This window comes from Octodon degus, unplaced genomic scaffold, assembly GCF_000260255.1.
Source record: "Octodon degus isolate 3935 unplaced genomic scaffold, OctDeg1.0 scaffold00101, whole genome shotgun sequence".
Classification (NCBI taxonomy): Eukaryota; Metazoa; Chordata; class Mammalia; order Rodentia; family Octodontidae; genus Octodon; species Octodon degus.
The window spans coordinates 3260986-3273781 of record NW_004524677.1 but is presented as its reverse complement, the minus strand read 5'-3'; the positions used below and the strand labels follow the sequence as shown (position 1 = coordinate 3273781).

At 36.8% G+C, this 12796-nt stretch overlaps 1 protein-coding gene across 3 annotated transcripts in view; it reads left to right on the top strand.

The window, feature by feature from the left end:
• The window catches only part of Lrba (LPS responsive beige-like anchor protein), a 752085-nt gene that overhangs the window by 195365 nt on the left and 543924 nt on the right, over positions 1-12796 (top strand). For all 3 annotated transcript variants that reach the window (XM_004638688.2, XM_023723655.1, XM_023723656.1), the window contains exons 22-28: positions 1154-2212; positions 3221-3399; positions 4436-4589; positions 4987-5167; positions 8150-8277; positions 8772-8879; positions 12369-12528. In XM_004638688.2, the coding sequence (XP_004638745.1) occupies positions 1154-2212; positions 3221-3399; positions 4436-4589; positions 4987-5167; positions 8150-8277; positions 8772-8879; positions 12369-12528 (1969 nt within the window). The remainder of the gene's footprint in view (positions 1-1153; positions 2213-3220; positions 3400-4435; positions 4590-4986; positions 5168-8149; positions 8278-8771; positions 8880-12368; positions 12529-12796) is intronic.

Genomic DNA, 12796 nt, shown 5'->3' with positions numbered 1-12796 from the left:
GGGCTGGCTGGCATGTGGTGCTGGGGGATTGAACCGCAGTCCCTGTGCTTTGCCAAGCTTGTTCCAAGCAGGTGCTTTAGACCACTGAGCCATCTCACCAGCCCGAAGATGAGAAATTTAAAGTCAAACAAAGAGCCTATTATAAACGATTGATTAAAATAAATAACCCATTTCTTCTGGGAACAGTGGTACACACTGATAATCCCAGCACTCTTGGAAGCTGAGGGAGGAGGATTGCAAATTTGATCCTAGATTATGCAATTTGATGGCTTAGGGAGCTCAATCCTCAGTACCACAAACAAAACAAAATAAGCATTTGAAATCACATATTGGTATGAGAAATTATATTTTATTAATGTTACTGTATTGTTTTACTGTTCAGTGTGGAATGCATACCTTTTTTTTAGCTATTAAAAAGGTTCCCTTAGTATTTATGACTAGCAGTTTCTTTATAGCTAGGAAATATTACTAGGAAAATGTCAGTTTCCTAAATATTTTCCTTTTAAGCTGTATCACATTATGACATGGATTTTCTGTGGATGTTGTAAATAAAGCTGGCTAATAGCTATAAAAGGAAAGTTTTACATTGTGCCTCATTTATACTTGGGTTTGCCCTCTTCTCTTGTTATTCAAAAAGGCCATGGAGCATTGTGCATTAAAAACATCAGCTTTTCTTCTTTTATCATCATCTACTATCCTCCCATGTTATAGTTCAGTGCAAATAAATGGAACAAACATTAACTGTACCATATGTAACAATAATGGAGATTATAGTAAAAAAGTTTTAAAAATCATTGATAAATCACAGTTGTCCTTATGCTTGCTGTGTGCTATTTAGTGGACACTGTCCATGGCATAACGCCTTTTGCAGTGGTGCATATTAGTCTTCACATAAGTAATGAGGCCCGGAAAAATAGTGAATGCTTTTCCTGTACATCTTGAAGAATAAGCTAATTTTAGTCACTTCGTGGTCTCATGCTTTGCTACCTGTTATTATTAAAATCATTTTACTAAAATAAGGATATCACAGAAAACTTAATTTTTTAATATTTATAAGTTATGTATTTGGAAAATGAATGTATTTGAGCCTTATATGCTGAATGCTGTGCTCATTTTTTATGTGTATTTTAACTGACTGTACATTTCTATCTAGGTCACTTTTGAAATACACAAAGAAAACCTTGCCAGTCTGTTTAGGGAACAGCAGGGGAGAGTTGGTGAAGAGATAGGTCCATGTTCTTCAAGTTCAGTTCACGAAGTCACTGACATTGTCAGTGATGTGGATGCATCAGTGGGTTCCCAACAATCAGATACGAAGGATTCTTCTGTCTCTCATTTAATTAGAAACAGTGATGAAAACTCAAGTATTGGGAAGACGAGTTCCATAGACTGTACATCCAACACTGAACTGCAAATGCATAATACAGCTAATGAAGACAGACAAACAGTGCAAGAAAATGAGGAGTCACTAGATGAAGCCACTTTGGAAGAAACACAAACAAATGAAACAGAGAACATAGGAGACTTAGAAGCATCTTCTGAGTTGGTAGAGTCTGGGACTGTTGACTCTAATTCTTTAAAAATTGCCAGTAAAGACACAGTGACCATCAGTGAACTAACTGCTTCCATAAGTTCACCTTCTGAAGAGGATGCTGCAGAGATGCCAGAGTTACTTGAAAAGTCTGTAGGAGAAGAGGAAGAAGATGATTATGTAGAACTCAAGATGGAGAGCAGTCATACTGAGGTATCCACCTTGTCTACAGAGCTCCAAAGTAATGGTTTGTCTCCAGATGCTTCAGAGGCCAGTGAGAAACCAGACCTGTTTCTTGATGACCGTGAATTAATATGTCAAGAGGAAGAACCTGAAACAAAAAAGCACAGTGATAATGAAATTCAGGATTCTGAAGATTCTGGGCTCCTCACCATGGCAGTATCAGGATCTTCAGCTGCCTCACCTGAACCTGCTCTTTCCCAAACAACAGTACAGGCAGACAGTAGTCAGCTGCTGGAGGGCAGGAAGAAAAGTGCTTATCTTACTGGAGAAGCCAAATCAACTAGTGATTATCATGATAATGCCTCTGAGACCCCTGTTGCTTCTGAGCAAAAGATTGTCAGGTTGGATGTGTCCAATGTTGCTACAGATACTGAGAAGCTGGAACTAAAGGCCAGCACAAACATGGAGTCACCTCAGCCTCATAGACCTGCGCTTGAGGTAATTATGTATGTTGTCTTCTCTATGTATGTTTGTACTTACGTTTTATTTTGAATTTAGTTCCTGTCTTATTTGCAGTTACATAAATACAGTAAATGTAAAAATTCTATTGCAGATTGTTAGTACAGTATCTGCAGTAACTTTGAGTCTCTCTTACTTTGTCTCTCAGTGCTGAGGAGTGAACCCAGGGCCTTACACCTGCTATGTAAATGCTATACCACTGTTACTCCTCACTACAGTATGAGTTTATTAAGTGGCAGCTCTTATTATTTTCTTTTTACCATAGCATCAAAAAAAAAAAAAAAAAAGAACTTTTTCAAGCTTCAGGGTTGAGTAATTTAAGTCTATAAATCAAATATTGAAAACACTTGCATTTCACCCATTTGATAATGTAGTTATAGCATGATAGTTTTCCAATAAACTGTTGGGCAGCATGTGCTTTTAGTTGCAAAGCTCTTGGTTTCACTTGGCTCCTGAGACTTGTGCACAAAGAAGGAGTCTGTGTGTGACCTGGAGGCTCAGCCTCTCCTCTGCTGCACCTCAGGATGGTGCCTGAGACAATAGGGCTAGGGTAGAGTGACACCATTTTCTACTTTATCTTCTCTCCCTTCTTCCATTTCTTCCCTGGTGAGTTTGTTCTGCATTATGTTGTTTTTAGTTTGTTTTACATTCTTGCAAATTTATAATTCAGCCTGGATTATACATTTTATTTTGTGCTAAAATTCAAAACAAAGAATTGCTTGATTCCTTTATGAGATGGTATAGGGATAATACTTGATGTGACTTCAAGTTAATTACATTCTATTATGATCATTTTTAATAAGTATGTTTCGAAGTATTAAAATATTAATGTTATTACTCATCGTTTTTCTCTCTCTAATTTGGTTCTTTAGTGTCTTAAAATTTATGTATTTGTTATGTGAAATGCATAAAAACATTAGTTGCTTTACTAGTGCCTTTCTATGAAGTTGAATTTATTTTTATTACTTTTAATGTTTTCTGTATTAGGTGTCAAAGCAGCAGGAGCAGCCAGGGCAAGGAACAGCATCAGATGCATCTGATGGACAAAGGAGGGACTCCAGATCTGCTATGTTTCGTATTCCAGAGTTCAAGTGGTCTCAAATGCATCAACGTTTGCTTACTGATCTCTTATTTTCCATAGAAACAGATATACAGATGTGGAGAAGGTTTGTCCATATGTTTATTATAGCAGATATACATTTCTTGGTCTTTGTATTTATTTATTTATTTTTTTGGTCTTTGTTTTTAAAGAATACATACATTCATTTTCAGGGCTGGTGAGATAGCTCAGCAGGGGCCAGGGTTTGATCCCTGGCACCGCATGCTGTGCCAGCCCTGCCCCCGAGCATGCTGAGCTGGTGATGGAGTCTAGGCGTGGTGGCGCACGCCTGTAATCCCATCAATAGAGAGACTGAAAACAGGAGGATCACTGTAAGTCCTAGTTGTGTAGCGAGACCCTGCACACACACACACACACACACACACACGAATACACACATTTTCAATTAACTTCAGACTTTTTATTTTCATTTGATTGAAAAAGTAGAATATACATTAGTCTATAGAATGTTTGGTTGAATTAAAATTTCCTTTGTGTTGTAAGAATCCCTGTCTGGCTTACAAATACACAAAAATTAAGGCTTTCCTTTTTAATTGCATAAGGTTTCCTGTAGCATACTTTATGAGATGCAGTTTGCCAGAAGGTAGATCTAGCAAGTGAGAATATTAGTGAAAGTACTAAAAGATAGTTGAAATTTCAGTATGCCATTGCCCATGTCTGTGTATTTCAGATTATCTTCCATTTTTGATTTGTAATTTTGCAAGTGCCTTGTTTGTATGTGACTCTTACTCTGAAGTATGTTATGGTGTTACCTAATAAAATGTTAGTAGAAAATGCATTTTTAATGGAACATTTAACACCTCTTAATTATTGCTACTTAAAGATAATTTTATCCAACTTTTAATATTAGATCTGAGCAGTGCTTGTTTTCAGCACTAAAGAGGATCACAGATACTAATACTGATGTAGAATAATCCACTTCTCCTGAGAAAGTACACATTCCCAGTACTTACTACAACATTATCTTTCCTCAGTTTTCAGGATGAATCAAAAGTACTTTCTTGTCCTCCCTACCCTCAGAAAGGCAAACTGTGATTTCCTTTCCTTAGCAGTATCAGTAAACATGATTTATCTTTGGACAGCCATTCAACAAAGACAGTTATGGACTTCGTGAATAGCAGCGATAATGTCATCTTTGTACACAACACGATTCATCTCATCTCTCAAGTGATGGACAATATGGTCATGGCTTGTGGGGGGATACTGCCATTGCTTTCAGCTGCGACATCGGCTACAGTAAGGACTTAAATGCTATGTATAATTGGTGGGAAAACATGTGTTATGCATCCTTACTGATTAAGACCATAAGTGTAATCACTAGTCTGCACATTGTGGCTACAGATTAGAAGCAACGGAATCTTTTACAATTACTTGAAAGAATTATAGAACCTGTTTTTAGAATGAAGACTAAAAATGTTGATTTCTTAGGCATGAGTCATTTTAGGAGGAATATGATTCATGGTGTTTCATCTGAATGTTCCCATTGCCCTTACTTTTTAGATAAAGTAAATAAATCACTGCATTGTATTAGCTGTCTGAAAGCCAGACTTTTTTTGATACTCAGAAATTTGAGGAATATATTTGGTAAAATTATATTTTTATCAGACTAAGTATCAAACTTTATTCTTTGCAGCACGAGCTGGAGAATATCGAACCTACTCAAGGTCTTTCAGTAGAAGCCTCTGTGACATTTTTGCAGAGGTTGATTAGCCTTGTGGATGTGCTTATATTTGCAAGTTCTCTTGGCTTTACTGAAATTGAAGCTGAAAAAAATATGTCATCTGGAGGAATTTTACGACAGTGTCTCCGACTGGGTGAGCTGTTTAGAATCCTTAGTTCAGGAATATTAGGAATTTAACATCTTCGGTGACCCAAATATTAAATTGAAAATGGTTTTTCTTCTTTTGGAGAAAGATTGTGTGCTGCCCTGGTTGTTGCGTGTGTTAAGTATGTTTTAGTGTCCTATGCATAGTAGTAGTTAATAAGTTGGGGCATGGCGAGGAGGGAATTGCAAAACTGCTAATGTGATTCTGGCCATCCTGCATTTTCCTTTTTCCTCAGTCTCTTTTTGCTCTTAAGTAGTCTTTCTCAGTTTTTGTGATTCATCCAAGGGTCTAGTTCAAATTTATACTGGATTATATATGTCAGAGGAGAGATGTAACCTTGTCTCTCAAGTCCCCGGTGTTGCTGATTCCTTTTGTCTGACACACATTAGTGCCAAGGTTCTAAACTGCATCATTCAGATATAGCCTTTACTCAAATGCAAGTAGTGTTTTAAAGCAATTAATAGAGCCATAATATTTCTGCTCTTTTGGAAGCAGTTTTTGGGTAAAAGTAAATATATACAAAAAGACTTTTAAGTGTTAACTACACTTTCTTAGGTGAAGGAAAAAACTTTTTCCTTTGCAAAAGTTCTCTCTAGCTATACTACTGAGACTTTTTTAAGAGACTTGTTATATGGAGAGTAGATGGTTGGGGAGGGGTTTCAAGAAATAGAAACACTTAGGAACCATGACCCTTGTGGAGATGGATCAGAAATAAGGCACCTATGAAAATATAACAATAGCCAAAAAACCAGTTATTTGAAAAATTTGAAATAATATTTCCCCATTTTTAGTATCTATTTCACCAGCTAATAAATACTTGTCTTCTGCCTTCTTTATAGAACCAATACTTTATTTTTATTTTTTTGGTGGTTCCAGGGATCAAATTCAGGATAGTGCGCTTGCTTGCCAGGCAAGCACTTATTCCACTGAGCTCTCTCCCTGGTTCTAGAAGTAGTACTTTCACTTAATATGCTATTCAAAGTACTTTAGGGTTAAGATACTTTAGAGAAGTTGACATCACACTTTATAGAAGTTATTTAAAAATTTTAATTAAGAAAGATTCAAATGGGCAAACATTACAAAATGCAGGCTATCATTTATTGGCTGTCATCTTTATTGTTAATTTTCACATTAGTTGGCAATCTGAGGAAATTAAAGACCAGAGAAGCTAGGAAACTCATCTAAAATTTGAAAACTGTAGTTGGTGATGTTGGAATTTGAATATATTTCTTAATAGTATTCCTATTCTTTCTATTGTAGAATGCTTCTTTAAACTTTCAGTTTAGTAACATAATTAAAATATTTAAATTAATTGCTTTGTTATATACCTTTAAAAAAACTTTTTCACTTTCTTAAAAGCATTAGTTCAGAAATTGTCCTCATTTTTATAGCTGTAGAAAAGACTTATAAGATAATACAGCCACTTTCTTACGACACCTGAGAACTGTGTGTGAGTAAGTGAGACCCAGAGAGTGACTTGTCCAGGGTCGCTTGATCATGTGGAATAAGCCAGGGAAGTGATCCAAATGCTTTCATCTTGGGTCTTCCCACTCCCTTGTTTCCTGAGGTTGGTGAAGAGAAGGTAAGGTGGCCACAGTAAAAAAACCTGTACTACTGAAGCTAGCTGACAGTAGGAAGTCTGGTGGGGTTTTTAGCCTTTTTTTTTTGAGACAGGGTTTTGCTATGCAATTCAGGCTGGCCTTGAGCTCATTGTGTAGCCCATTCTGTCCTCGAACTTTTGGCAGTCTTCCTGCCTCTCCCTCCTGAGTGCTGGGATTACAGTGTGTGCCACCACACCTGCTGTTGCTTTTTAACTTTATAATAAAGACCCAAATTTGATTTTATGCAGTTTATGACAATATTAATACAAAAGTTATATTCCAAATAACATACCAAATTTGAGAAAATCATGTTCTATATTCTCCTTCCCTGTTCCTCTCTTCTATTTTTTCAATTTCTGTTGCTCTCTTTTGTTATTTTTATTTTTGTTTCTAAGCTAGGGTGTTACATCCCCTAGTTCTATGGTACACTGGTGGTTCTTGGCCTTCCCCACTTATGGCTGCTGTTTTATCCAAAATTTGCTCTCCTACCCTTCATTGTTAAATATTTGGCACTATAGATTTGGCTGGAAACCGAGATGAATATGTAGTATCATGCAATTCATAATCTATTGTGCATGGCCAGTTTGTCATTTAGAATTCACAGTTAACTTCTAAATATCCTGAGGAACTACCTGTTTGGTGGAGGCTTTAGAGAGGAAATTATGGAGTATATATCAATCAAATTTTCTTTGCTGTTCCCCACTTTGTAAGCAAGTTGAATGAAAGCCAGTAAATGCTAGATCTAGAGCTTCCTATATATCCTGTATGCCCTCAGTTTCTATTACTGTCAAGCTGTATGATGCAGTGTAAGAAAAGCATGAACGTTTTCAACTATTTTACATCAGTGAAGGTAATGGAAGATTCTTATCCTGGACTATTTCGTAGTGATGTGATTTGCTCTCTATTTTCTTCTATTCTTCTCTAAATTCTTTTCCTTATTATCTTTTTCTTAATAAAAAGTTGACCTAGCCAACCTGTGTGAGATCTGTGAAACAGCTAAGATTCCTGAACTGAGCTGGGATGTAGCTTAGTGGTAAAGTAGTTACCTAGTGTATGCAGAGAATGGGTTCAGTCCTCAGTATTAAACCTCCACCACTAAAAAGGCAAAATTCTTAAACCCCTTTAGCAGATTCTAAAAGTGTAAACCACTGGGCTATCCCACTTTTCTAGTTCTTAACTGGATCATAAAAGAGGTCAGAACTAGACAACCTACCCTACGTGATAGTCATGGGTCATTTTAGGAATTAGCCACCAGTAATCTGTTTTAAGCAGAATGTTATGTGAATTGTATTGTGTAGGTGGTTTATGTCTATTCTGAAATCTTGAATATGCTTTTCTTTACCGCTGTTTTCCCTCCCGTGCTGGACAGTGTGTGCAGTGGCAGTGAGGAACTGCTTAGAGTGTCAGCAGCATTCACAGCTGCAAGCCCGAGGTGATGCGGCAAAAGGCCTGAAAACAGCACACAGCCTGCTTCCTGGAGTGAGATCTGCAGCAAAGGTGGGCACATCAGGCTCCAGGAAAGCGTACTCACATGTCACAATGAAGGTCTCAAATTAATATGTTCATTTCAACATAAAGTTGAATAAATCTGACAGATAGCCTAAAATAGTTACTTTAGTATGTGAACATAATATTTAAATGTTTGTACTTAAATATACAGTAAAGATTAACTTGTAGTTAATCTTGTCTGCTTTTCCAAATGTTTACTTTTCTTGTTTCTGTGATACCTTTTCCTTCATATGTCAGTTTTTTCCCCACAAAACTCCCTCTATACTCACTGAGCCTCCCCCCAAAGAAGAAAAAAGTTTGGACAAACACTGGCAAAGGGAACGTTATAGCATGAATTTCTGTTTAGTGGACTATTTTTTTCCCCCATAATTTTATTGAGAAACAAATAGCAATGAGACAGTTTCAAAACAAATTGTTTAGTGGACTATTATGTGTATTTCTAAAATAATCTGTGATACAGTTATTTATTTGTTTCATTTTAGAGTCCAGTGGATATTGTGACAGGTGGCTTATCTCCAGTAAGAGACCTTGACAGACTTTTGCAAGACATGGACATCAACCGCCTGAGGGCTGTTGTTTTCAGAGACATTGTAAGTTAACATATTTCTTTTAAGCACTCTGTTAGCTGGTACCTGTTTCCTCCCTGGTCTGGAGCACTGAAAGCAAAGGATCTTTGTAATATGTGAGTTTAGCGGGAATACGAAGGCCTAGATAGCAGTTCTTTTGAAAGTAATTTTAGACTCTTAGCATATTGGAAAGGATTAGTGTACAAATGGAGTTAGTGATGCTACTCCATTTAGTGACATGTCCTTGTGACAATACCCTAATATTATACAGTAAGCACTTCCAGGCTTTGTACATAGTTGGTAAGTCCAACAAATTCTTGAGTTGTGTATATTTGGTAGATAAGAAAATCTATGGCTTAGGGAGTGTGAATACATTGTTCAAGCTAACATTGCTAGTACATGACAGCCAGTATTCAAACCCAGTAGGCTTACCTCCAGAATCTTTACTGTGAATGTAATAAAATGGTAAGTTTCTTAACACTTCTGTTATTAAATATTAGATTTTTTTTCCCTCACAATTATGTTAAAGTTGCAAAGAAGTACAGATGGAATGCTGCTTTCTTTCAGTGTAGTGTTTTCATTTTTAAAGTTAAAAATAGTTTTGTTTTGGGCCAGCCAGATAGCTCAGTGGATTAAAGTGCCTGCTTAGGCAGACGTAGGGGTCAGAGGTTTGATCCCAGCTTGTCGTGCCAGCCCCACCCCCAGGGTGTGCTGAGATGGTGACAGATTGGGTGTGGTATTGTGTGCCTGTAATCCCAGCACTTGGGAAGCTGAAAGCAGGAGAATCACTACAAGTCCAATCTGTGTAGTGATACCCTGTAGATCCTGTAGACTCTGCACTAAATACAAAAAACAAAAGTGTTAATTTATTTTGATATAGAATGCAGCTGATGTTGAAAATTTAGAACTGTGTTAAGAAGTATAAAGAGGAAAATAAAAATCATGGTTATCTTTTGTATTTATTGACCATTTAGTTGTGTTTAGTGCTGGATACTCTAAATATATGTTGCATATATATTTCCTATGTACTTTATAAATTCACTTCTTCTTTTCTATTTCTGTAGTATTTTTGTCCTCTCTTGTGTTCTTCTCTAGGTCTTTTATACAAGTATTGAATTTGAGATATTATCACTGCTTAGTTGTTACCGCACACTAGATGATCTTTGTCTAACATCTCATTTAATTCTTGTATTTACCCTCTGAGGATTTACATCTAAGCAATAAGAGATTTCATTTTGTTTTTAAGATCACATAATTTTTAAGAGGTAAAAATGAGGTATCTAGGGAATGAGATGGAATAAATAAGGATTTAGTGAGGCATATATGACTAATTTTGGCATTAAGACCAAGTGATTTGCCTACATTTTTTAATAGTGATTATTAGCAGTTTTAAAACATGGCAGAGTTGTGTGGTATAGCAGTGCATTCATGTCTGCAGAAAATGAATCATTAGTAAAAGAGGAAAAGTAGATATTTATGTTTTCAACTAAAATCAAGAAATTACATGGACTTACAAAAGACTATAAATTTTGTCAGATTACAAATTTGTCTAAAAATTATCTCAAATGATATATTAAGAGAGCCTGATAAAATATCAGAGGCTGAGGCCAGGGAGATGGCTCAGTAGAATAAGTGCTTGCCTGGCAAGTGCAGAGCCTGAGTTCAAGCCCTGGTTCGGGGGGCGGGGGGGAATCAGAGGCTGATTTTTTTTTTTTTCTGAAATGGATGTTATCTTAAATCTTTGACATGAGTTAACTACCATTAACTTTTAATCTTACTTGTGTCATTAATTTTTATCTTTTGTGTGTGTGTGTTTAGTACAGGGTTTGTACAGGGTTTACAAGGTCTCACTATGTAGATCGGACTTCTAGTGATCCTCCTTTTTTAAGCCTCCCAAGTGCTGGGATTATAGGCGTGTGCCACCATGCGCAGTCTCAATCTCCATCTCACCGTGCCCCGGGGGTGGGGCTGGCACGGCATGCTGGCGACCAACCCCCAGTTGCTGAGCCAGCGTAAGCAGGTGCTTTAGTCTGCTGAGCTATGTGTCTGGCCCTAGTTTTCATCTTTCTTGCCAGGCAACAAAATTTAGAGCCTTGCCATGTTTTGCAGGTTCTTCTTTATCATTAGGCTACAACCCCTAATTCTGTTTTCGTATTGTAAACTTCCTACTGCTTCAGTTGCCTTTAGTTTTCAGGAGTTGATAGACAAATTTGGATTTTTTCATTTATATCATTTAAACTCAGGCCCATTTTGAAAGTTATGAGAACAACGATGTGTGTAGAGGATTGAATGAGTTTTAGGGGTCATTGATACCCCTGGGTGATGTGGAGAACCAGGGTAGCCTGCCTCTCCTGTAGTCAGTGCCCTTTTCCTCATGAAGACTATTACTACAGTCCTTCACTGAGCACTAACTGCACTACTTCAAATATTCTTTTTTTTTTTTTTAACCCCAAATATTCTTAAGAATTCCTTTAGCATTTTGTTTTGTATCTCACAGTTTCATTTTGTTCTCCTGGATATTTTTTTTTTTGAAGCACAACTGTAACTGTGATGTTTTATATGTTTTAATTTTTACAATTAGAAGTAAAAATAATCGGTTATTCTTATGGAGTTATAATTACTATTTATTTGAATAATCTTGTAAATTGTATAATGGTACATTGCATCTGATTGAGTTAAATTTTTTTGTTAAAGACAAGGTCTGACTATGCTGTTCAGGTTGGCTCTACATTCACTCTGTAGCCCAGGCTGGCTTTGAACTCACGGTAATCCTCCTACTGAGTTGGCCTGTTGAGTACTGGGATTACAGATGTGCATCCCCATGCCCAGCTGAATTCCTTCACTTTTACATATGAGCCAGGTTTTCTTTTTTCATGTTTTGTGAATAGTAAAATCTCTAACTGAAATGGTTCCTCCCCTTTTTTCCCTAGCAGTTTATCTGTTTGCTCAGGTGAACTTGCTAAAAAATTTGTTCATTTATTATATGAATAAAAATGTATTATTTTCTGTGTATATCAAGAGGTCTATGAATATTTCATATTTCCATGTTGTTAGGTGAAGTAAAATTAAAACATTGTTTTGTCATTTTTATGTTGCTGGGACAAAATTCCTGATACCCATATTGGTTGCATAGTTGAATTTTTATTCGGGATTTGCTTGAAGGAGGAGAGATTTATTTTGGTGCATGGTTACAGCCCAGGGCTGGTTGGCTTCAGAGCAGGAAATGGATGGGAGAGAGGGCTAGTAGAGAAAATGTGCTCAGTTCCTGGGATCCAGGAAGCAGGCAGAGAGGGCAGGAAGCTGAGTCAAGGATGAATCTTTGCAGCTTGTATCCTGTGACCTATCTTCAAACCTGGCCTTCCTAAAAGCAGGCCACCCACAGCCTCCCTGTGATCAGCCACTCCTCACAACAATAACTGTGAACATGTGGGTGTTTGTGGGCATTTGCATCTAGACTCTCATATCTTTTAGTAACAACAACAACAACAAAAAATCACTTTTGTTTCTTTACAGGAGGACAGCAAACAGGCTCAGTTCTTAGCCTTGGCTGTTGTATACTTTATCTCTGTTCTTATGGTCTCCAAGTATAGAGACATTTTAGAACCCCAGAATGAGAGGTGTAGCCCTTCACTGAAAGAAACTGGTACTGAAAATGGGAATGTCTCACTCTCTGGTAAGTGTTCCTTTTCTATTTCTTGATGCCCAAAGTTCATGTAAAACTTTAGCCGGTAAATATATAGATTGTGGAATTTAAATTCTTTTATGTATAAGGTGAGAGCTAATATTTTTTTTTCTTTTCAAAGTTTTATTGATAAACATATAGCAATGAGACAGTTTCAAATCAAATCGAAACTACAGTTTCAACAAATAATGCACTGCATATATTCTTCTTAGTGGTTAATTGCTGTACAAGATGCAGACTTGTGATCCTACTTACAAAC